This window comes from Urocampus carinirostris, chromosome 11 (assembly GCF_059441175.1).
Source record: "Urocampus carinirostris isolate Australia breed hairy pipefish chromosome 11, RoL_Ucar_1.0, whole genome shotgun sequence".
Taxonomy (NCBI): domain Eukaryota; kingdom Metazoa; phylum Chordata; class Actinopteri; order Syngnathiformes; family Syngnathidae; genus Urocampus; species Urocampus carinirostris.
Genome location: NC_142359.1, coordinates 34562368 through 34588454, shown reverse-complemented (window position 1 = coordinate 34588454; position 26087 = coordinate 34562368). Strand labels below are relative to the sequence as shown.

Sequence of the window (26087 nt, the reverse complement as noted above, 5' to 3'; positions counted from 1 at the left end):
TCAGACATAAAGGTGTCCATATGTGCACTTGGCACCAGGATACCCTAGGCCGTAGTTCGATGATCGACCTTGTCGTCGGTTCATCGGACCTGCGGCCGCATGTTCTGGACACTCGGGTGAAGAGAGGGGCGGAGCTGTCAACTGATCACCACCTGGTGGTGAGTTGGCTTCGATGGTGGGGGAAGATGTTGTGAGGTTCTGTTGGGAACAGCTGGCAGAATCTCCTGTCAGAAGAAGTTTCAATTCGCACCTCCAGCAGAACTTTTCCCATGTCCCGAGGGAGGCGGGGGACATTGAGTCCGAGTGGACCATGTTCCGCGCCTCCATTGTCGAAGCGGCTGATCGGAGCTGTGGCCGTAAGGTAGTCGGTGCCTGCCGCGGAGGCAACCCTCAGACCCGTTGGTGGTCACCGGCGGTGAGGGATGCCGTCAAGCTGAAGATAGTCTTATCGGGCCTTCCTGGCCTGTGGGACTCTGGAAGCAGCTGGCAGGTATCAGCTGGCCAAGCGGAATGCGGCTTCGGCGGTCGCCGAGGCTAAAACTCGGGCATGGGAGGAGTTTGGCGAGGCCATGGAAGCCAACTTCCGAGCGGCTTCGAGGAAATTCTGGTCCACCATCCGGCGTCTTAGTGGGGGGAAGCGGTGTGCCATCGACACTGTGTATAGTGCCGATGGGGCGCTGCTGACCTCGACCCAGGACGGTGGGCGGAGTACTTCGAAGACCTCCTCAAGCCCACAGACACGTCTTCCTCTGGGGAAGCAGAGCCAGAGGACTCGGAGTTGGGCTCTCGCATCTCTGGGGTTGAAGTCACCAAGGTGGTCAAAAAGCTCCTCGGTGGCAGGGCCCCAGGGGTCAATGAGATCCGCCCGGAGTTCATTAAGGTTCTGGATGTTGTGGGCGTGTCATGGTTGACACGCCTCTGCAACATCGCGTGGACATCGGGGACAGTGCCTCTGGACTGGCAGACTGGGGTGGTGGTTCCCCTCTTTAAGAAGGGGGACTGGAGAGTGTGTTCCAACTACAGGGGAATCACACTTCTCAGCCTCCCTGGTAAGGTCTATTCAGGGTTACTGGAGAGGAGGGTCCGCCAGGATGTCGAATCTCGGATTCAGGAGGAACAGTTTGGTTTTCACCCTGGCCGTGGAACACTGGACCAGCTCTACACACTCTGCAGGGTCTTTGAGGGTGCATGGGAGTTTGCCTGTCTGGTCTACATGTGTTTTGTGGACTTGGATAAGGCATTCGACCGTGTTCCTCGGGAGGCCCTGTGGGGGGTGCTTCGGGAGTATGGGTTACCACACAGTCTTATCTGGGCTTTGCGGTCCCTTGTATGCCCGGTGCCAGAGTCTGGCCGGCATTGCCGGCAGTAAGTCGGAGTCATTCCCGGTGAGGGTTGGACTCCGCCAGGGCTGCCCTTTGTCACCGATTCTGTTCATAACTTTTATGGACAGAATTTCTAGGCGCAGCCTTGGTGGGGATGGAGTCCGGTTTGGGGGCCTCAGCATTGCATCACTGCTTTTTGCAGATGACGTGGTGCTGTTGGCTTCCAAAGGCCGCGATCTTCAGCTCTTGCTGGAGCGATTCGCAGCTGAGTGTGAAGCGGCCGGGATGAGGATCAGCACCTCGAAGTCCGAGACCATGGTACTCAGTCGGAAAAGGGTGGCATGCGCCCTCCGGGTTGGGGAAGAATCTTGCCCCAAGTGGATGAGTTCAAGTATCTTGGGGTCTTGTTCACGAGTGAGGGTAGGATGGAACGGGAGATCGACAGACGGGTCTGTGCAGCGTCTGCCGTCATTCGGACCCTGTACCGGTCCGTCGTGGTGAAGAGGGAGCTGAGCCGAAAGGCAAAGCTCTCGATCTACTGGTCGATTTACGTTCCTACCCTCACCTATGGTCATGACCGAAAGAACATGATCCCGGATACAATTGGCCGAAATGAGTTTCCTCCCTTTCTGGGTTCTCCCTTAGAGATAAGGTGAGAAGCTCCGTCATCCGGGAGGGACTCTCTGTGGAGCCACTGCTCCTCCGCATTGAGAGGAGCCAGTTGAGGTGGCTCGGGCATCTGATAAGGATGCCTCCTGGACGCCTCCCTCGGGAGGTGTTCCAGGCATGTCCCACCGGCAGGAGGCCCCGGGGGCGACCCAGGACATGCTGGAGAGACTATGTCTCTCGGCTGGCTTGGGAATGCCTCTGGATCCGTCGGATGAGCTGGAGGAGTTGGCTGGGGATAGGGACGTCTGGGCTTCCCTTTTAAGGCTGCTGCCCCCGCGACCCGACCTCGGATAAGTGGAAGATAATGGATGGATGGAGATTGGGCAATTTCCTGCTGCACACTAGACAAGGGCCCAATCCCATTTCTCTCACTCGGCCCTGAGGACCCTCCAGTGAGGTCCCTCGATAGAGGAGTGCCCTCCGCCGGTGGAGTGCAAAGTGGAGATGGTTTGGACAAGACTTGCAAGGTTCCACCCCTGTCCAGGAGATGGCGGTAATATTAATTGGCTGTAGACCTCAGTGACGTATTGGTCTACGTCACATGTAAACAACTCGAGTCTCAACCTGTGGTGTGTCAGTTGGAGAGTTCGTGTAACGTTAAAAATGCCCGCTACAGCTGTGTTATTACCGATTGCCTGAAAGCTCATCATCTTTTCCGTGTCTCCAATCAACGGAGGAGAAATGTGCTATACTGAAGACAGCTTCGGCGCTATGTAGTGCTGATTCATCTTTACAAGGTACGTACACTCATTAAAAAAAATGACCCGTTCGGTCAAATACAGTAAAAGTTAGCATACAATGCACGTTCACATAATACCTTATGTTTGTGTAGACATAAATGGCAATCTACTTATTAGTATCTTAATGCCATTTTATGACATATAGTAGGGGTCTTTAGTGTGTGACATGATGAAAAGTAAACAAACAAGAACAGTCCACCTGACCCTTAAGCTGACATAATATCGTCACCAAACTTCCCTGTACGACCCAAAAACCTTAGTTCATAAGGAATTTAATTCAAAAGAGTTGTCATTGGATATAAAAAAGCTCATTTCAACATTTTTTCATGATGCTTACATCATCTATGCCCACATTTATGTCTAAATTGTTTGTTATCTATTGTGTTCCAGAGTGGCTGTCCCATAAGCGTGGACAGGTTGGACAGGAATGTTCCCATCCTGTGCTTATGGTTCGATGTGAAGTCAAAACTCATTCAGGACTTAAGGTTGAGCAAGAAGGTCATGTGGGCCCTGCAGGAGCTGCTAAAGAGGGAACAGGGCCATGGCTGGAGGGCCTATACTGGCTGGCCCACGGTCTGTCCTACCGTGTGGTGTCACGGGTCTTCAGGGTTCCCAGGTCCACAATACACAGAATTGTCCACAGTTAATATGGAATAAATTGCCCAAAAGCCATGTTTTAGGCTTTGGAAGTCAGACCCACATTTGCATTCCGTGCTTTTCTGCATTACTATTCAATAAACATCTTTATTTTGAGTAACACCTTGGTGGTTTATTTCGTAATGATGTGAGATACTGTGTGTGAACTATGTGACTGTTGGACAGAAAACAACTACAAATCACTCCAGTTTAAATAATAGTTTACTTTCAGAAAAACAAAATCACATTGGGCCGAAATACATAATAGTAAATAAATAATATGTCACAAATTGTAACAAAAATATACCAATACTTCCATAAAGCTGGAAAACACAAACTGGAACTTCATTGAGTTCTTAATAAAATAAAATATTTTCCTTTTATAAAACAAAGGGAAACATTGCAGGGATGTCACTGTTCTGGAAATTTGTCCACGAGCTTCCCAAAAAGGACGGGAACCGCTCAGTTTTGGCCACAGTTTCCTCGAGCATTTTCCTCACTCCGGCAGACTCCGCTTTCAAAAAGTCAAGGAGTGTATCGTGCTTCCTTTTTTTTCTGGGTGATTTGGGGTTTGGCGCCGGATTAGAAGATGCCAACGACGTGCCCGTCGGTGTGGATGGCGTGGTAGCTGTGATGGTGGCCAGCTCTTCCAGGGGACGTTCTACATTGGCCTTTAGGTTGGGTGGAAAAAACAAGAATTACTTAATGCTTGTGTATTGCACAAAAACAACTGTGTATAGGATGCTCAACAAGTTGATGTGAGAAATTATAGGATGTGTTCTGGATAATTATTTGATAGTGAATAGATACACAAAATTGACATGTTATTCTTATGGCTGTAAGAGCCTTCTATTGGCCAGCATCACATATGCTTTAGAATTGACTCCACATTTGGACAACATTTTGAGAAGGTAATTAGTTTACTTAATATGTGTTTACAGAGAAGGCAGTGGACTGTGTGATAGTAATTTGTTTCAACTGTATTTCCACGTGAAATTCGGAAACATTACTCATAATGCATGATGAAAACTAATGCATTCTGATCTCACATGAAATAATCATATTGTAAATAAAACACGACACCCGAAATTGTGTGCAGTAAACAAGCGCGTATGTCCAGAACGTTATTCTGACTATGCTCCTTTAGCGACTGGCCATGTAGATAATAATGTAAAAGCACGACTCGTTTAAGATACAAACAGGGATGGGCTGAACCGTGATTTTCTGCACAGTTATCCTACTTTAGAGTTTGTAGCGTGAAGATTATTTTTTGGCAGCTCCCTTGGTAGATTTGTGCACTTCGTAAAGTAGCGATTTTGCAATGTTCATGTTTTAACGCGAAAATACGATTTTCTATTGCATTTACGTCTAACTAAGATATCTCAATACATTTTGTTGCAAATACATGCGTGGTTGTGGAAAACTACTTACATTTGTGCGGTTCCTTTCCGGGCATGTTTGTTGATATTGAGAATTCGCAAAGACTTCTGGGTAGTCACTTCGCCGCCAAGTGAGGTAGGGAGCCCCCTCGGTCTTGAAGTGGTTACGAGATGGTTTGAGGTCACTTCTGCCTCGGACTTGAGAGTATCGGGACACACCCCATTTTCACGTGAACGCGCAAACCGAGTGACTAGGGCACATAGCGAGTGAAAGTGCGAAGAATGGGACTCAGCCCTTTCTCACGGCACACTGGTGTGCCCCGTTTTTCAGTGTTGAAAAACACTGCTCTAAAGTGAAGTGTTGCGGTCCTACACGACAGGGTACCCTTTGACAAATTAAAGTTGTTTATTGAACATTAAAGAAAAATCAAAAACAAAGCAGTCTTTCATTGGCGATATAATCTTCAAGTGTCATCAAGGTGCTTTTGCTAAAGGTTGCTCCGCCCTTCCCCGGCAATGGGCCGCCCTCGCTCCTCCCACAACGTCAGCCCGTCGCAGGCGCACACTTTCTTGGGGTTTTGGAAAAGGCCGGCCGACCTGGCTATGATGCCGCACGCCAGCCTGCCCGCCAACAGAGAACGTGAGAGGGGGACCTGGATCAGGCAGAACCTGGTCTTACCTGGGACCCGAGTTTCCCGTCAGTTTGGAGGACGGATGGTCCCCACGGCCCAAGTCGTCTGCCCCGGCGTCAACCACTAGTGATCGTCCAATCACGTCCCAGACCTGAGGTGGGTCAGCCAAGCATCAGCAGAGATTCCGCTTCTGCGTGTGGGTCATTCCTGTTTTGCGATGCCATTTGAGCCCCAGTGACATAAAATGGTATATTTGGTGTAAAAATGGGCGTATATATATTTTTAAAAGATTTTCTAGAACGCTTCCATATACCATAGGACACGGTGATATGAATAGAGGATAACTCTATTTTAAATAAAATACTCTGATTGTAGTACAGGCACACAATAATGCTATGTCCCCAGTAATGTTTGATTGACTTCTGATACAAATACAGTATAAGTGAGAAAAATCCGATAAATTCATGGTTTTTCAGAATTTTTGTACTGGCTTAATGTTAATATTCCTCAGCTGATGTCAATTTCAATTACTAATGCATTTTTCACATTTAAAATATGTTGTGTCCCAGTGTGAACACAGTAATTATCATGTACTCGCTTGTTTCTCTTATCACATTTGTAGTAAAGGTTAACTTAAGCTGCTGAGAGAGGACAGAAAGCACAAAGTAAGAAATGGACATTTGGCCTATATCATGTGTGGAGTAATTGGTAAAAAAATGGCACAGAATTATATCCTGAGCTGGACCAATACATTTCTCTTATAATTTGAAAGTCCCTCTTCCAGATGCCATGTGGACAACATTGAATACGTATTTTGATTTTTTTGAGTAAAGGTCACCATGCTGAAATGGCACCGAATAGTAAGAATGACCAGCGCGCATTTGTGCATACTTTAAGCTGGCTGTCCTCCAGTCGGAACGACGCTCTTCCGTCGGGTCCTGCCACGATATTTCCCAGATCACCAACATGCTGCATGACAATAAGGTATTTTGACAGTAAGCAATGAGACAAGCAAATGCAAGGAAGTCGACGAGCAAAGGCAATTCTGCCACCAGAGATAAGATCTTTAGCCCAAGCGCCAATCTGGCCCAAAATTTGGGTCAATCGATCAATTTGTTCGGGTTAGGGTTCTCTCTTGCTACCTATTTTGTTTTTCAATTATTCACCTGTCATTGTTCTTTGTTTGTCTCTCTCTCTCTCGCGTTGCTAAAGGTTAGGGCATCGTTTAAAGTGTCTTTAAAAGTTGAAAGAATATTTCTTTTGAATTAAGTATAGACCCTTTCATTTGATGGTGAACATTGTGACGTATCCTGTGGGCGGATCTTAGCCTGGAGGCAAAAAATTACTAGCGCCAGTCAGAAGACAGATGAAAAGAAAGCTGTCTTTGCTGATAGAAGTCATCATGTTGTGTGTTTGTGTGCCAGAATCGGAGAAAAAAAGTCAGCGATCCAAGCAGATACTCCTGATCGAGAGTTATGGTAAATGCAATGAAGCGGAAGAACATGAAAACAGAACAGCTGCCAGGGAATTGAAGATTAATGAATCGAAGGTTTGCAAGTGAAGGAAGCTGGAAAAACGAACTCCAACAAGTTTTTATCCGAGTGTTTTACTTGGTAATCAATACTTAAATAAACCACAACCAAACTCAGTTTTGCTACTGCTGTATTGTTTAATACAAACACTAGCACACTTGTCTGTGTTGTACCATAAAAGCCCCCCCAAACCCCTCCCACGCAAACGTTACTAAAATGTCTTTGTATCTAATTTTGGGGGTAATGTAGTAGAACAATAAAGCATGTAACTTTTGCACCTTGTGCGCGCGAGGGGAAACATGATAATAATAATAATAATAATTTCCTTTGTATTGTCATTCTTTGTAACAATGTACACAGAACGAAATGTCGATACACCTGACCCGTTGTAGCGAGCCGATGCAGCCGCAGCCAACAGAGGGCGCCGCCATTTTACCAATGTTATAAGTCTTAGGTATGACTCGGCCGAGGCGCGAACCAGCGACCTGATCATGATCATGCAACCCGAGGGCACCCACGCTCGATTGTGCAGGTGTACTTCCAGTGGTGTTAACTTCGGAGATAGAACCAGCCACGGAAACTGTGCCATTTCACGCAGTGGTAGTGAAAATACGGTATATTCTTATTTTTCTTAGCTTAGCTAAATTTTAGCGTGTAGCCTTTATGCCAATAGTAGTCTTGTAAACACTGCGCTGGTTGAAAAAAACAAAAAAAAAACAGGCATGCATTGCAAAATATTTTTGGGAACACAATCCAAGTAATTTATTAGATACATTTAATTATTCATGTATTTCGTGTTTTTATTTATGAGAAGCATTGCTTGATTAGGCTAAAAAAATATATATTTTTTAAAATATTTGTGGCCTAAAAATGGACAGCGCCAACCTAAACCCCCAAAAAGATGAAGAATAGACAAGTTTTTTAGTACCATATTTTCACGACTATAAGGCGCACCTGAAAGCCTTTATTTTTTTCAAAAGCTGACCATGCGCCTTATAATACAGTGCGCCTTATATGTAGATCAATATCGAGTCGCAAGGTCTCACAACTCAGGCAAGCAGCTGCCGACTAAATTTTCCCCCATAGGCGAAGTAGTACGGCGTGTATGCTGGGATATATATATTGGCGTTTCATTTCCTAACCAATGTGTGAATCATCATTTGAATCGGTCACTACTGGCTAAAGTTATTCGGAAGTAGAGGAGGCGGGTCCTTTTTAGCATTTACAGGCTCGCAAAGGCTAAAGCGGGGCAAAACAAAGGCTGTAATTGGCCGGAAAAGATGTGAATCACACGTTAGGTTGCTCTAAGGCACAGAGAAAACATTTTTTACTAGTGTAATTGTAAACAGGAATTATGGGGCTAAACAGACAGCTAGCAACAAGCAACGTTCATCGATGCAGATGCTTCTCTGCAGATTTTTTCTTTTATTATTATTGTTGTGTATTTCGGAGTGTGTAAATATTTTACACGGCTGGATTTACTACACTCATGAATGTAAGAGGACCATGGTTGCATATTATTATTGAACGTGATAGCTGCAAGACGACTTTGGTGAGCTACCCCGGCTTTATTTTTTCCCAGTACAGTATCTTGTTTCAGATTGATCTTGATGTTTCTGTGATGAGTCTATTTATCAATTCAACTCGATTCAAAGTGTTTATTGTCAAATGCACAGTAAAGAACTATGTTTCCATGCACAATGAAATTCTTACTTTGCTGTCCACACAGTTGCCAGCGAAATGAAAAATAGAAACTAAGAAATGGTTTGCGTTTTTTGAATCCCAAGAGTTTAACCTTCCAAATGATAAGATGAATGACGCATTTGAGTGATAGGTGACATCGTACAGACACCGTGTCCGTACGTGTCTCAGACATGTATTTGCTTCTTTGCGAGCCGTCGGAATGTTAAGGGGTTAAAAAGTTTGACTGAACTATCTGACTGTTTTGTTGACGTTCCCACTGTAGCGCCTTATAGTCCGGTGCGCCCTATGAATGAAAAATGTAGGACAAAAAAAATATTTTTAGGGGGTGCGCCTTATAACCAGGTGCGCCTTATAGTCGTTAAAATACGATACTTGAGGCATGAGCTGACTGTGGCTGCGATCATTACTTTAAGCCAGGGGATGGCGGCAGAAAGTAGCAAATATTTTAAGTTGCGGACACCACCTTAAATGTTCCACGTTAGATTCTGAAGAATGTACTGCTGCTGTGGTTTATTCCCCAATTTTCAACTTGTCAAAATGACGGACATCCCTAAACTATTTAAATTAATTTTCCAGTCAACTCTTAAATGAATCTGTCAATTATTTAAAACTGTCGGTAAATGTAACCCCTGTAAACAAAGAAATATGAAAGATGTCAATGTTTATACAGTAAAAGGTAGGGCCCCGGGGCGCGTCGTTTGAGGTGTCCTTAAAGTTGAAAGTACAATATTTTATCAATTATGTGTTAACAATGCCCAACTGTGTTCAAAGAGCGTTTATATTTTTTTTCCCACTGTGCCTATCTGCTATTACCTCAGTTTTTGCAAACCTGTTCCGGTAAGCGCAATACAATTAAATAGAATGAAAGGTGGGGAGAGAGGTGGGAAGCTGGAGAGTGACCTTATGCTCATCATCGCAGTTTTTAAAATGCACATACTTAATGAGTGAGCCAGGAGAAAGTAACTGTTTCAAATTCCAGACACCACCTTAGATTTCACTACAGAAGACAGACTTTTGTTTTAATCATAAATCAACTCTCCTCCTCCCGAGTCCTCTCGATTAAAATATAAAATTTAAGGTTTGTTTCGAGCTTGGACCTGCATATCAGTTTGATTAGTTGGGCCGGGCTGGGTAGGCCTTAAGGCCCACGGGCCTGGGTCAGATTTTTTTAGACCTGATCTTAACTCTGTCTGCCACGCATATTTCATACCGCACCCGTTCAGTATCCTGGGGGCCGCCGTGGAGTTTTCCGAACGGGTTGTAGTGGTCCCCGCAGCTGCACACAGATCATTGGCAATGAAGTCAGTTCCAATATGCCGGCCGGTGGACCCATGCGGTCCCTAGACCAGTGTTTTTCAACCGGTGTGCAGCAGCACAGTAATTAATTGTCGAACTGGGCCTTGGGAAATTATCCAATTTGTGTGCCTGTGCGTTCCAGTAAAAGCTATTTAAATTCACCGGAAATGCAAAGGCACAAATTAGTGGTGGTCCGCATGATATTTTTCAACAAAAGAAATGTGCCTTGGCACAAAAAAGGTTGAAAAACACTGTTCGAGTTGATCGGACCCAACGCACTCCCCACAGTTCAATTCCTGTTGCCTCCAATGATATGCAATTGCGATCAGTGATATATTCCAAGTGATCACTCAACGCACAAATACGGTACTTTTTATATTTTGGTGCAGCCCTAGCCCTTACCATAGTTTTAATTCCATGCCCCTTTATAGTCCAGTGCAACATTATATATATATATATATATATATATGAGGAAAAATATCACAAAAGACTATTTTCGGAGGGTGCGTCTTAAAATTTGGCACGCCTTATCGAGTGGGAATTACAGTACATCAATTCAAAGGGTAACTTAAGAAAGGAAGGTTCATTCTTAAACCTGGCCAGCCCAAAAACTGATGGTGAGAGAAAAGCCCCTTTTGCTGGTCTTGCGAATACCTGCGGCAGTCGTCAGTTAGGTCGCCCAGCACGTGCACGTGGAGGCCGTGGGCTCCGGGCTCCAAGCCATCAACGGTGCCGTCAATCAAACAGCGCTCTGGGGACAGCTGCAAGAATCTCACCACCCCCTGTACCTGCTGCCCCTCTCCGGCCAGCATGGCCACGGCTGCGCCCAGATCTGCTGAGCAAAACCCGCACCGCAGTTAGCTGTGGCTTTTGCAACTTGTTCTAAATTATTTTGCTACATCACCTTGCTTCTCTGAGTTTCCCATGCCCTTCAGCACAGCCTGACGGTTGGTGCCTTCAATCAGGGCCTGAACTTGGCCACTGCTCAGAGACGTCTCCACAAGGACACGTCCTTCACTCACATCAACACTGACGGAGTGCACGCCTGCGGAAACGTTTAGGAAACTTAGTTCGTCAGGACCAGTGTTGGGCTGTTACTTTAAAAAAGTAATTAGTTATAGTTACGCACCACTTCTTCCAAAAAGCAGTTAGTAACTGAATTACTCTATAGTAAAAGTAACTCTTTACCAACCAGGGAAAGTAACTATTTCCGTTCCTCTGAGAAGAAGTTGTTGTATGTCAAATAATTAACGTAATGGCGTAATTTATAACGCCGTTATCTCCAACAGTGGTCAGGACGGCGGGGCGTATGGCATAAAAAAAAAAATTCGACTTGAAGGAGCTGCACGGAATTCGGGACTCTTTTACTTTCAGCCGCCGTCTCCTCGCTTGTTTCATCATTGCAGCCTTAAGGCTTGGTTAACGCTGATGCTCATATACAATTTCTTTGGATGAAACCCGATGTTTTTGTTAGATCGTTACATTTCCAACTGAATGCGACTTGTATGCAACTTGATCGCCAGTGTGAATGCCACAAAAGTGTCCCGCATGCGCAGAAGAAGACACAGATGCAATGCGCTCATGTTTGTGGAAGTACTCATGGATGTTAAAGGTGAAGCTTTGGCCCCCAAAATATTAATTAAATCCAAAACTTTGCTTTCCTCTCAATAAATGCCCTCTGTGTGGTGTGATTTGAATGTAAATATTGTTAACTACAACTATAGCAGGGGTCGGCAACCCAAAATGTTAAAAGAGCCAGATTGCTCCCCCCCTTAAAATGACTAAGTTTAATGCAGCGCATCCTGTTAAGAATGATGCACCAAGGAACTACTCTGTTGTAGGATCTTTTCAAGTTTGACATCAACACCATATTAATGAATTACAGTATGTTTAATTTATTTGATAAAATTAAAGACATGCAATAAAGAAATCAAATTTTGGATGTATTTTTTTCGAGGATCCGAAAAACAACAAAATGGAATGTGCCTAACAAAGAGTGTAATAAAATGAAGCATTCATTTATAAAAATAAAATTACAGCCTTTCGATGAGGTAAGGTAAAACTAGAATCACTTTATTGCAGTTTAAATTTGATTTCTGTGCAAATGTCAAACAAGTAAATGCATTGGTAGGTACACAGCAGCATCCTCTTATCTTTGTCTTTTGATATTAAAAGCAGCCATCATTAAAAATATTTATTAACAAAAATCAGAAATCACTTCATAAAAATAGCTACTTTGTTCCTAAAAAAGTGTTTATGACTGCATTGTGTTGAAATTTGGAGTGCAGCATTAAATTTTGATGCTGCGGCTTTAAAAGGGGCTCCGCTCGGCTTTACCAGGAAAGACGAGCAAAGGAGAGGAAAACAAGCAAAGGAGCTGATCTGAGCGCACACTCTTCCCTTTCAAAGAGTCACAATTTAATGATGCACTCCTTATTTCAACACAGAAATCACATTAAACAGGTAAGAGCACAATGCTGTCATAAGCACTTTTTCCGTAGCTGATAAATTAAGTGATTTTTGTCAGTATATATTTTGAATAATACTTAGGGATATTATTTAGGTTTTGTTGCTTAAACCCGAGGATGGCTGCTTTTAGTTTTTTGAGAGAGAGAAAGAGTAAGAGAAAGAGAAAGAGAGAGACTGCTGTTGTGTTTTACCTATGTACTGACTTGTTTGACATCGGCAGAAATCAAACTTAAACCGCATGAATGGGATTTTAGTTATTTCACCTTGTCAAAACGCTGCAGTTCTATTTTTTTATAGATGCATGCTAAGTTTTATTGCACTATTTTTGTTGCCCAAATAAGGGGCACGTTCTGCATGTTCAATTTTGCTTTTCGAATCCTGAAAATGAAGATGACTTCAAGAAATTGATTTTTTTAATTGCATATCTTTAATTCTATCAGATAAATGAATCATACTGTAATTCATTAATATTACAATGAGGTCAAACTCGAGGAGGTACCCTACGTTAGAATAGTCAGTAAAATGCGCTGCATTCATCTTAGTCATTTTAATAGTCGACAAATATTGCTAATATAGATACAGACAGCACGTGATGCGTTCATTGTAAAGCTTATATAAAATATTCATAATTTGTGCGGCTCCAGACACTTCTTTTCCCCTCCAATACGGCTCTTTTGCTTACCAAAGTCTTAAAGCAATATAGACCAACTCGCGTCAACTTATTTTGAAGACCCTAGCTTGGATCTATGGCAAGTGAAACCCAGTTCACAGGAAAGGCAAAAACAAACACAAGTTGTAGTATAACCTGGTTGGTGTTCAAGAGCAGCTTTGACTTGATCTCGACAGCCATCACAGGTCATCTGCACTGCAAACTCCAACTGTGGAGAAAATCAGCTAACATATGCACACATAGCAACCAATGCATATACTACTACCTTTCAGCTACTTGGCTAGCTTGCCAGCAGAAAAACTAAGTATGTACACTTAAACAAATGCAAACGGGGAAATGTGAGCTATTCAAACCTTGGCTGGTTGTTTTGAATCCATGACGTCTTCACAAATTGCATATCTCAAACAGTTTTGGTTATCTCAAACGGAAGTCTCAAAGGGGCGGCACCCCGCCATATTGGCAAGGGGCTAATTACAATAGGCTTCAAGAAGCCGCCATCTTCGTGAGGGCTCGTGTTTTGTTAGGGGATTCCTGCTTTTTTTGGAGAACCGGCTTTTTCGGCTCGGCTCACTGAAAACTTAAAAGGTTCTTCAGATAATACAAATGACAGTGAGACATTATGCACCAAATCAATTATTTTTGAAAATGTTTTATGCTACTATAGTATAATAACCTTCATTGTTTTCAATATAGTGTGACCTATTTAATAGTTTACCTATTTTATAATTATTTACATTAAGCAATCAACAGAGATAACGCTCACATTGAACAATCACAAGCGAATAGAGGGAGCAAAAGAATAGGAGAGAGCAAATGAGAGAAAATGAAAGATAGAGAAATAATAGGGAGAATGTAAGACAAAAATGAAAGAGAAGGAAGAAAATATGGAAAAGAAGAGAGAGAGAGAGAGAGAGAGAGAGAGAGAGAGAGAGAGAGAGAGAGAGAGAGAGAGAGAAAGAAATGAAGCAAGATAAAGAAAAAAGAAAATGAGAGGGAAAGAAAGAGAGAGGTATAAAGCAAGAGATAGAAAGAGGGTGAAAAAGCAAGAGAAAGGGAGAAAAACAACAAGAAAAAGAGAAAGGGAGAGATTGAAATTTATATAGAGAGAGCATATATTTTAAATCAAAATTCAAGAATATCGCCAAACACACTCTCCAGACAAAAGCTAGTGATTCGGCCCATAAAAATGAGAGAAAGAGACAAAGAGAGAGAGACAGATAGAGTCAGAAAGAAAGTGAGGCAAAGACAGAAAGAAGATAGCGTAAAGAAGGGAGCCAGGGAGGGACAGGGACAGACTGCTGTCACTGTCTTGTACTACGGACAGACTGAAGAGATCTTTTCTTCCTCATGCCATGAGGCTCTTTAACTCCACCCGGCAGAGTAAAGGCCCACATTAAACCACACCACCTACATTGGATCTTACTGCATTATGTGTTCTGTGTAGCACTTTTTAGTTAATCTATATAACATGCTAAAGTGGGCATTTGCACGTCACACTGGGTATTTGTATATTGTTTTCTTTTGGCTTTATTATTGTATTGTTCTCAGCTCAGGGATGCTGCTGGAAATGTGAATTTCCCTTAGGGGATGAATAAAGTATCTATCTATCTATCTATCTATCTATCTATCTATCTATCTATCTATCTATCTATCTATCTATCTATCTATCTATCTATCTATCTATCTATCTATCTATCTATCTATCTATCTATCTATCTATCTATCTATCTATCTATCTATCTATCTATCTATCTATCTATCTATCTATCTATCTATCTATCTATCTATCTATCTATCTATCTATCTATCTATCTATCTATCTATCTATCTATCTATCTATCTATCTATCTATCTATCTATCTATCTATCTATCTATCTATCTATCTATCTATCTATCTATCTATCTATCTATCTATCTATCTATCTATCTATCTATCTATCTATCTATCTATCTATCTATCTATCTATCTATCTATCTATCTATCTATCTATCTATCTATCTATCTATCTATCTATCTATCTATCTATCTATCTATCTATCTATCTATCTATCTATCTATCTATCTATCTATCTATCTATCTATCTATCTATCTATCTATCTATCTATCTATCTATCTATCTATCTATCTATCTATCTATCTATCTATCTATCTATCTATCTATCTATCTATCTATCTATCTATCTATCTATCTATCTATCTATCTATCTATCTATCTATCTATCTATCTATCTATCTATCTATCTATCTATCTATCTATCTATCTATCTATCTATCTATCTATCTATCTATCTATCTATCTATCTATCTATCTATCTATCTATCTATCTATCTATCTATCTATCTATCTATCTATCTATCTATCTATCTATCTATCTATCTATCTATCTATCTATCTATCTATCTATCTATCTATCTATCTATCTATCTATCTATCTATCTATCTATCTATCTATCTATCTATCTATCTATCTATCTATCTATCTATCTATCTATCTATCTATCTATCTATCTATCTATCTATCTATCTATCTATCTATCTATCTATCTATCTATCTATCTATCTATCTATCTATCTATCTATCTATCTATCTATCTATCTATCTATCTATCTATCTATCTATCTATCTATCTATCTATCTATCTATCTATCTATCTATCTATCTATCTATCTATCTATCTATCTATCTATCTATCTATCTATCTATCTATCTATCTATCTATCTATCTATCTATCTATCTATCTATCTATCTATCTATCTATCTATCTATCTATCTATCTATCTATCTATCTATCTATCTATCTATCTATCTATCTATCTATCTATCTATCTATCTATCTATCTATCTATCTATCTATCTATCTATCTATCTATCTATCTATCTATCTATCTATCTATCTATCTATCTATCTATCTATCTATCTATCTATCTATCTATCTATCTATCTATCTATCTATCTATCTATCTATCTATCTATCTATCTATCTATCTATCTATCTATCTATCTATCTATCTATCTATCTATCTATCTATCTATCTATCTATCTATCTATCTATCTATCTATCTATCTATCTATCTATCTATCTATCTATCTATCTATCTATCTATCTATCTATCTATCTATCTATCTATCTATCTATCTATCTATCTATCTATCTATCTATCTATCTATCTATCTATCTATCTATCTATCTATCTATCTATCTATCTATCTATCTATCTATCTATCTATCTATCTATCTATCTATCTATCTATCTATCTATCTATCTATCTATCTATCTATCTATCTATCTATCTATCTATCTATCTATCTATCTATCTATCTATCTATCTATCTATCTATCTATCTATCTATCTATCTATCTATCTATCTATCTATCTATCTATCTATCTATCTATCTATCTATCTATCTATCTATCTATCTATCTATCTATCTATCTATCTATCTATCTATCTATCTATCTATCTATCTATCTATCTATCTATCTATCTATCTATCTATCTATCTATCTATCTATCTATCTATCTATCTATCTATCTATCTATCTATCTATCTATCTATCTATCTATCTATCTATCTATCTATCTATCTATCTATCTATCTATCTATCTATCTATCTATCTATCTATCTATCTATCTATCTATCTATCTATCTATCTATCTATCTATCTATCTATCTATCTATCTATCTATCTATCTATCTATCTATCTATCTATCTATCTATCTATCTATCTATCTATCTATCTATCTATCTATCTATCTATCTATCTATCTATCTATCTATCTATCTATCTATCTATCTATCTATCTATCTATCTATCTATCTATCTATCTATCTATCTATCTATCTATCTATCTATCTATCTATCTATCTATCTATCTATCTATCTATCTATCTATCTATCTATCTATCTATCTATCTATCTATCTATCTATCTATCTATCTATCTATCTATCTATCTATCTATCTATCTATCTATCTATCTATCTATCTATCCAGATCCTTATTGATGGGGAACCGGCTTTAGCTTCACACTTCAAAGAGTCGGCTTATATAGCCGTTTCGTTCGCAAATGATTCATCGAAATCGTGCAACCTTTAATAGGCCAGCACTGCCATCAGGTGTCGAAGGCGCCACTTTTTTTCTGTTTAAAACCAAACGACTAAAATACGTTTTATGTGTATTTAAAACATTAAAATGTCGTATTTTTAGTTTTTATTTGTATGGGCAGAAACAATAATCCCCACTGGATTGCTTTGTCTGTGTCCATTTTCGTTTAACTATTTCCGGAAACAACGGTAGGAGGAGGGAGATGCGAAAGAGAAGGATGGGGAGAAGGACGAGGACGATGCACGGCTTGTGTGGGTGGATGGAGTGTCTCCTCGGCATCAAAGGGATGAGAAGTGTAAAGAATGGCTACAGCGGCACGGGAATCACAGCAATGACCAAGGTGGGAGTCAGCGCGTCTGTGTCTGTGTATAAAACACACCCACCAATTCATGCCCCTAGCCCTCATCTGTGTTAAACTGTATTGTGAAACAGCTTGTTTCAATGATCGTGGTGGTGGGTGACTAAATTGTGTTCGTGAAGGTTATAGAGAGGTTGGGTTGGGGTGCAGGGGTAGGGCAAAGTCTTTAATCATTTTGCAATACCTAGGGGTGTAACCAGCCTGTTTTTGGGGGTGCTCAAACACCCCCAAATTCAACCCAAGCACCGCCCCTCCCAAAATATAGCATTTTAAAAACTGTATTTTCCTTTTTCCTGCATATCTTTCAGATTTAATGTTCCCCTATCTGAAAATGTTGGTCTAGTAGTGATCCCAAGAGCAAAGATGTTCAAAAGCGTTTTACATTCTGGCCCTGGTGCTGTGGAATGCTCTGTTCCCGGAGATTCGATCCGCAACCTCAGTGGAATAGTTTAAATCTAAGCTTAAAACACAGTAATATTCGTTAGCTTATGAATGACCTATATTTCATGTTGATAATATCTGCGTATTATCTGTTATTGCAACATCCGTTGCAACCTGGTCATCCTGGAAGAGGGCTTACCTCATGTGCGGTCCCTTCTCAAGGTTTCTTCATTTTCCTCATGTTGAGGTTTTTGAGTTTTTCCTTGCCCTCTTGTAGGTTTTAGATCAGGCGATGGTGTAATAATAGTCTGTAGTTTGCAATAATCTGTAGTCTGTGCAGCCGTTTGAGACTCTATAGGGCTATACAAATAAACGTGACTTGATTTAATAAAGGATAGGATAGGCTTAATATGATGAAGAACACTAGATACAAACTATTTTTAAAAAGTACATCAGAAATAAGAGGTGAAAGCTGTCAGGGTACCAGGAGACTTACCTTCTTCTCACAAAATTATTAGTGCGTGGCCCAATTCTATGCAAAATCACCGGGGCTAAAACAGCTAACAAGCATGTCTTGCCCCGATTTGACATGGATGCGCCCCAGATCAGTGTCTTGAGGCCACATTCATGCCAGATCTGGGTCACATGTGCTTGCCGTCTGGAGTTTTATGACGCAACTACCGAGTAAAGTAAATAGCTCTGTTAGTTGCCACAATTTAGATTCCAAAGCCAAACAAAGTTCGACAAAGTTACTTTGGTCCAGTTGGGACATTTGCTCATCTAAAAACACCAACCAGGCCGTAAAGGGCAGCGAAAGAAAAGTATAAGGTCTGCAATTAACCATAAGCCATAGAATAGGAGTGGGTCTTAAGTCTAGATTTTAAAACTTCCACTGAGGTTGCAGATCTCCTTTCAGGACGCAGAGCATTTCACAGCCCCAGGGCTCATATTGCGAACGCTCTTTAGCCTGTAGATTTCTTTTGGGGTCTTGGAGTCACAAGCAGACCAGCATTTTCTGAGCGTAGGCTTTGTGCAGCATCACAGGGGGAAATCAAATCACAGAGACAAGAGGGGGCAAGTCCATGCAAACATTTGTTTGCTAGTCTGTTGGTTGGATTCCTTAACCACTAGGGTTGTAGGGGCACAATTTCCTGTGGTGTGTCTTGGCCAAGTACAGCCTGGTGGGGCCCATCTCTCTGGGCCAACATATGTTTCCACCCCGTCTCGAACCAGGGACCTTTCGGGTATCAGGCGAATGTGCTAACCACTTCACTACAGAAAAGAGAATCCTAAAGTCACAATTTAAGTGGACCAGTAGCCAGTGCAAGTTAGCTCCTATTGGAATAATATTGTCAAATTTTCTTGTCTTAGTCAAAAGTCTCGCTAAAGCATTTTGAAACAGCTGCAAACTTTAGATGCTAGACATCGGGACACCAGTGAGCAATACATTTAAAGTAATCAAGCAGAGAAGTATAAGTGCATACATTTTAATCTCAGCATCTTATTGCGGCAGCATCGGTCGAATCTTGGCAATGTTATAAGGGTAGAAGAAAACTATTCTAGTAATATTTTTTACATTTAACTGAAACGACAGAGAAGGCTCAATTATTACACCTGGAATTTTAACCGAGTCACTCAAGGTGATATTACATTTGTCAAGGTTCCCATATCCCATGTCCCTCTCACGCAGTGGGACTGGCTGGTGCAGAAGAGGAGCACATGGCACACTATCTTTTTGGCTGTGACCGCCGGCACTTTGCTCGCTCTGCTGATGCAGCGCTGCAGCCGTTGGGACTGGTGAGTGAGTGAGTGAATGAGTGAGAGATTAGGAAGGTGAAACAACTTGTGCAACCCTACTAAACGATTATTTTGCACGGTCAGAGTAACACAGGGGTCGGGAACGTTTTCGACCCAAAGGGCCATAATATTAAAATATTTAGACTCTTTTGGGGGGAGCGGGCCACACCATATATTTTAGGATAAATTTCAGCAAAACCGCCAAAACTACCTTCTAGACAAATCCCAATTTTTCAGCGCATTTTATTCTACTGTGTGACGTCAGATGAGTTGATCAAATTGATAAAATAAAAATAATGCCAGTGTCTGTGTCCCATATCAATAAATATATCACTTTAAACTCCCTCCCACAGTTAATTAAGATTGTTGAGGCTTATTTTAATCTTCATCTTTTCATAAATTTTGGTATCAAAACAAGGTGCAAACAGAGGTCTTTTGTAAAAATGTCACAAAAAATTGCAAACGAGGGTACTGACGTATTTACCTTCGATGCAGACGGTGCTGCGCAGAGAGAAGTGCGCTGTATACATAATTCTGCCCACCCCTACCACTCACTCAATCAAATTGCTCTGTGTGCTTGGCTGGTGTTTTTGTGTGTTTTTTTCTGGGTTTCATCATAAAGTGTCTCAACAGTGAACCTAAATTGTTCAAAGAGCTTCAATATACGGTGGCTTGCGAAACTATTTGGGCCCCTTGAACTTTTGCCACATTTCAGACTTCAAACATAAAGATATAGAACTGTAATTTCTTGTGAAGCATCAAAAATAAGTGGGACACGATCATGAACACACTTTATTGAATATTATAAACTTTTTTAACAGATAAAAATTTGGTGTACAAAATTATTCAGCCCCATTATCTGAGTACTTGTATTTTTGCCCATTCCTCCTTGCAAAACAGCTCAAGCTCAGTGAGGTTGGATGTAAAGCGTTTGTGAACAGTAGTTTTCAGTTCTTTCCACAGATTCTCAATTGGATTGAGGTCTGGACTTTGACTTGGCCATTCTAACACCTTGATATGTTTTTGGTAAACCATTCCATTGTTGCTTTTGCTTTATGTTTTGGATCATTGTCTTGTTGGAAGACAAATCTCTGTCCCAGTTTCTGGTCTTTTGGGGACTCCATCAGGTTTTCTTCCAGTATGGTCCTGTATTTGGCTCCATCCATTTTCCCATCAATTTTAACCATCTTCCCTGTCCCTGCTGAATAAAAGCAGGCCCAAACCATGATGCTGCCACCACCATGCTTGACTGTGGGGATGATGTGTTGAGGGTGATAGGCTGTGCTGCTTTTATGCCAAACATAACGTCATGCATTGTTGCCAAAAATTTTGATTTTGGTCACCTTCTTCCACATGTTTGGTGTGTCTCCCAGGTGGCTTGTGGCAAACTTTAAACAACACTTTTTATGGATATCTTTAAGAAATGGCTTCCTTCTTGCCACTCTCCCATAAAGGCCAGATTTGTGCAGGATACGACTGATTATTGTCCTATGGACAGATTCTCCCACCTCAGCTGTAGACCTCTGCAGTTCATCCAGAGTGATCATGGGCATCTTGGCAGCATATGTGATGAGTTTTCTCCTTGTATGAACTGAAAGTTTAGGGGGACGGCCCGATCTTGGTAGATTTGCAATGGTCTGATACTACCTTCCATTTCAATAATATTGCTTGCACATTGCTTCTTGGGATGTTTAAAGCTTGGGAAATTCTTTTGTATCCAAATCCAGCTTTAAACTTCTCCACAACAGTATCTCGGACCTGCCTGGTGTGTTCCTCATTCTTCATGATGCTCTCTGCGCGTTAAACAGACCTCTAAGACTATCACAGTTCAGGTGCATTTGTACAGAGACTTGATAACACACAGGTGGATTCCATTTATCATTGTTAGTCATTTAGATCAACATTGAATCATTCGGAGATCCTCACTGAACTTTTGGACAGAGTTTGCTGCACTGAAAGTAAAGGGGCTGGATACTTTTGCACAACCAACTTTTCGTTTTTTATTTGTTAAAAAAGTTTAAAATATCCAATAAAGTGTGTTCCACTTAATGATTGTGTCCCACCTATTGTTGATATTTCACAAGAAATTACAGTTTTATATCTTGATGTTTGAAGTCTGAAATGTGGCAAAAGGTCACTAAGTTCAAGGGGGCCAAATAGTTTCGCAAGCCACTGTAAATGATTCCTTAGCGACGTACAGCTGAAACTTTGGTGTGACACCTTGAATGTAAACTATAGTGGTGAGTATGCTTTTTATATACTGGACTGAACCATTCAAACGATTAGCGCTACGTTGGCTATGCAAGCAATAGACTCTACTCTGTGCATGTCAGGAACTGAACGTCCTTGATAAGATTTGCATGAGTATAATTTTATTTCTGAGCCATATGAACTCATGAAAAGAGCCATTTCTGGCACACATAAGTTCCCGTCCCCTGAAGTAACTGATAAAAATTACGTAGCCGCTTCATTGAGACCTACAAGTCGCTTTGACCTCTCCTATTCTCTTGTTCAAAAAGAAATGCTGGCTCCTCCTCCCAGAACAGCATCAAATTTAACAGCATTTCACTTTTCTGTTGTTGAACCAGGTGGGCAAACTACGGCCCGTCGGCCACATGCTTTTTTCAGGATTTTTCATTCGATCCCCCAAACAAAAATGGTCAAAATATAATGACAATGCATACAATAGTAAATAACATACTACTTATTAAATAAATGTTTTTGAGGTGCCATCCTCATCCCCATTATCCCTACAGAAATACTACAAAAATACTACAATACTAAATCAAATTTAGTGCTAAAAACAGGGTCCTCAATATGTTCTTGCTTTCATTTTGAAAAGAAAAAACTACTATCAACAGAAATACTACAACAATACAACGACTGTAATATTTCACAAAGACTTAAGAACTACTACAAAAATACTACTATGAAAATACCAAAATAATACTACAGAAATGCTACAAAAATACCACTAAAGTGATACTATAGTAAAAAAATAAATGATAGAAAATACTTCAAAACATACTTTGGTATAAATACCGTAAATTCCGGACTATAAGCTGCTACTTTTTCCCCAAACTTTCAACCCTGCGGTTTATTCAATGATGCGGCCAATTTATGTAATTTGTCTAACGGCTGCCAGCGGCGCTCGAGTACAAAAGGTAAGATTTAGACCGGTGGAATATATGCGCCGAGGAAGACGGCAACTTCTTGTTATATTATTATTATTAAAGCTTTGAAAACTCTCTCGGTGTACCGTCTTTCTTTGTAAATATGTGTAACCATGTATAATATGTTTTTGCAACAGTATATTTTTGTAATGTATTCATTTGTATTTATTTTGGACACTTATTCTGATATGTTTTGCACGGGCCAATTAAAAAGAAGGGGCGTAACAAACGGGGGTGACGGGAAGTTGAGACCGGTAAAGGTGAGTGTTTGTGGACACGGCGGACAATAGTGGATATATATTTTCCCCACCCTTACCTTTAGAAATATACACTTTTTTCCTTGGATTACTTTCAACGGGACCCGGACTCTGCAGGTCTGCATCAAACGTTAGTACCGGTATCATTTTCCGTTCATTTTGCCGGCTGTGATTCTTGGACTGTGTACTTTAATGAAAGGCATTCAGTTTAAATCGCGGGACTTAGGTTAATTTTGTGTTTGTGTTACATTCTTTTAATATGTGCGCATGCTGCTTATATACAGGTGCGGCTTGTGTATACAGGTGCGGCTTGTGTAAGAACAAAATCGGTTTACCTCTTAGAATGTGGTGGGTGCGGCTTATAATCAGGTGCGCTCTATAGTCCGGAATTTACGGTACTTCGAAAATGAAACCGATATACTACGGCAGAAATACTACAAATATAAACATAAACTACAGCAATGCTACAAAATACGAAAAAATTAGAATGCAAAAATACTGAGTGTGTATCAAAACCAATATGATTAAACTAATCTATTTGAAAACAAATATAAATAAATATAACATGTAGATATCTGCATGTATAGTTCTTCATCAATTAAATAATTGACCAACTATTTTAACCTAATATGGCCTGCGACTCCAAATAGTTGTCCACCCCTGAACTAGAGGAAATCATTTTCTTCCTCCTCCTCACCCTGACACACTCTGACTAATTCCCGCTGCTGAGTTTTTCTATGTCCCACAGTGCCCTCTGTAGGAATTTAAGTTCCACAACTCAATACGAAATAAACATATACCACATAAAGATGTAATTTTTTTATTTACGACCACAATTGCTTCCAACTGGTCAGTTACCCTGATGGGCCGTGACTAAAATGAAGTTAGGGCGTTCTGGACCTATCTTCGTGAAAGAGGGCCAGAGTCTCTTACTCCTCCCCTTTCCTTTACACTTTGTGGAGGAATGGGAGACTCTTTGCCTCGTCATTGACACATATTGCAAGAGTAAGTGGGAAAATGGAGGGTAAGAGGGAGCAATGGGATTGGGCCTTTGTCCCAAAACTTGGAAATGACTTGTTATCACTTTGCTCACTCCAGGAGCAGAAGACGTCCTTGCTGGAGAGAAATGGTGGGCTCCAAGGCCAAGCACACCAACGTGGCCTTCTTGAAGACCCACAAGACAGCTAGCAGCACTGTTCAGAATATCCTGTTCCGCTTGGCAGAGTCCAACGGTCTGACGGTAGCGCTGCCCCGGAACGAATGCGGCACTCAGTTCTGCTACCCAAAGTCCTTCAGCGCCAACTGGGTGGACCGGCGCACGCTGCCGGCCAACCTTATCCTGGGCCACATGCGCTTCAATGCAGACGAGTTGCGGCGCATCATGCCCATCAACACGCGCTACATAACCATCATGAGGGAGCCTGCCGCCATGTTTGAGTCTTTGTTCAGCTACTACAAGCGCTACTGCCAGACCTTCCGCAAAGTCCCCGGGGGCTCTCTAGATGCCTTTTTGGAGCGACCCCACCGCTACTACCGCCCACAGGACCACAATTCCAACTATGCACGCAATACGCTCACCTATGACTTGGGCGGCGACAAGGATCGGCCGGTTACTGACGCAGCCTACGCCGGCTCTTTTGCGGCCCAGGTGGAACGAGTATTCTCCTTAGTGATGATCACCGAGTATTTTGACGAGTCTCTGGTCTTGCTGCGCCGGCTCTTGTCCTTGGACTTGGAGGATGTTGCCTACGTCAAGTTCAACATGCGCACGGCTAGCTCAAAGCGGCCCCTGACCCCCATCCTGGCCAGCAAGATTCGTACATGGAATTGGATTGACGCGCGGCTGTACGATCACTTCAATGCCTCACTGTGGCGCCGGCTTGCGGCGCTGGGCCCTGCCTGCGTGGAGAAGGAGGTCCGTCTGCTTCGCGCCGCCCGCGAGAAGCTGTTGCGTGGTTGCTTTGGCGGACAGCGGCCTCTTCCCCGCTCGGCGGGGAAGATCCAGAATAAGGACCTACGACCCTGGCGGCCCCTTGGTCAAGTAGAAGTCTTGGGGTATGACCTCCCTGCCAACCTGACCCACGGCCTCTCCGACTCAGCACGCCGGCAATGCCTGAAGCTGGTTATGCCAGAGAACAGCAACGTAAAAGTTCTGCTGCGTTCCCAATCCCTTCGTCAGCAAGGGCGACAAGCCCTGCCGACTCTGTACACTGCTTAAGCCTGTAAATAGCATCACGGTTTCGTCTACTGGTGCTGCTGATTCATAAACTTGCACGTTTCAGATGGTACGTTCTGAGAATATTTTGCTGAATAATTTTGAGTCCACCTGAGATTTTAGATGTCATGTTCAGCAGGACTCTGTCTTTAGCCTAGCTTAGAAGTCTCCTGCAGCTGCTAAAGGCCATATCTACTGCTGAGTTGATGTTTCATGGACAGAATGTCACGATACCTGAAAATTAGCTTTGCGATCCCTGTAATGATAAGGGCCTTACTTTTGGACAGGATGCGTAGAATGGTTTGTTCCACTACACGGGACAAGGCGCTCACTGAATCAATGCTGTGATTTATCTTGCCCACCGGACAGGCTGAACTGAACACATGGCTTCTGCGTGATGATTGGATATTCTAACAAAAGCACAATCAACAGTCTTATTTGACATAAACTGGAGACTTTATATTGGGGGAGATATTGTGGGGAAGAACCCCACATCAATGTGTACACACCTCCAATAAATAAAAATGCATTATATTTACGTGTGACGCAGTTCATGCAAAGGTTGAATAAAATTGTAAATGAGGCTTGTATTCCTTCAAAGCAGTTATTTCTGTATCCTCTAGGCGTAACATGAAGCGTCCATCCACAGAGAAAGTGACATTATTTTCTGAACCGTATTTTCACGCTAATAGGACGCACCGTGTTAAAAGGCGCTGTCTCCATAGCCTGTTCTATTTC

At 41.5% G+C, this 26087-nt stretch overlaps 2 protein-coding genes and 1 long non-coding RNA gene across 4 annotated transcripts; 2 read left to right on the top strand and 1 right to left on the bottom strand.

Moving 5' to 3' along the window:
- Window positions 1-2585: 2585 nt before the first annotated feature.
- On the top strand, window positions 2586-3488 carry LOC148357169 (uncharacterized). Its single transcript, XR_015851991.1, has 2 exons — window positions 2586-2728; window positions 3122-3488. It is a non-coding gene; the product is annotated as an uncharacterized LOC148357169 (long non-coding RNA).
- Window positions 3489-5128: 1640 nt separating this feature from the next.
- On the bottom strand, window positions 5129-13560 carry ccs (copper chaperone for superoxide dismutase). Of its 2 annotated transcripts, none has more exons than XM_088347255.1 (8): window positions 13403-13560; window positions 13185-13257; window positions 10815-10955; window positions 10565-10742; window positions 9830-9890; window positions 6270-6347; window positions 5426-5529; window positions 5129-5367 (listed from the first exon to the last, which is right to left on the bottom strand). In XM_088347255.1, the coding sequence occupies exons 1-8, from the start codon at window positions 13424-13426 to the stop codon at window positions 5235-5237; spliced, it is 792 nt and encodes a 263-aa protein (XP_088203381.1). In that variant the 5' UTR covers window positions 13427-13560; the 3' UTR covers window positions 5129-5234. The 2 variants fall into 2 exon arrangements, with proteins under 2 accessions (XP_088203381.1, XP_088203382.1); XM_088347256.1 differs by having other exon boundaries at window positions 13315-13422.
- On the top strand, window positions 12260-25883 carry LOC148357167 (galactose-3-O-sulfotransferase 3-like). The gene is made up of 4 exons (XM_088347254.1): window positions 12260-12373; window positions 17361-17508; window positions 19598-19704; window positions 24233-25883. Exons 2-4 carry the CDS (start codon window positions 17371-17373, stop codon window positions 25350-25352), a joined length of 1365 nt encoding a protein of 454 aa, XP_088203380.1. The 5' UTR covers window positions 12260-12373; window positions 17361-17370; the 3' UTR covers window positions 25353-25883.
- Window positions 25884-26087: the final 204 nt, after the last annotated feature.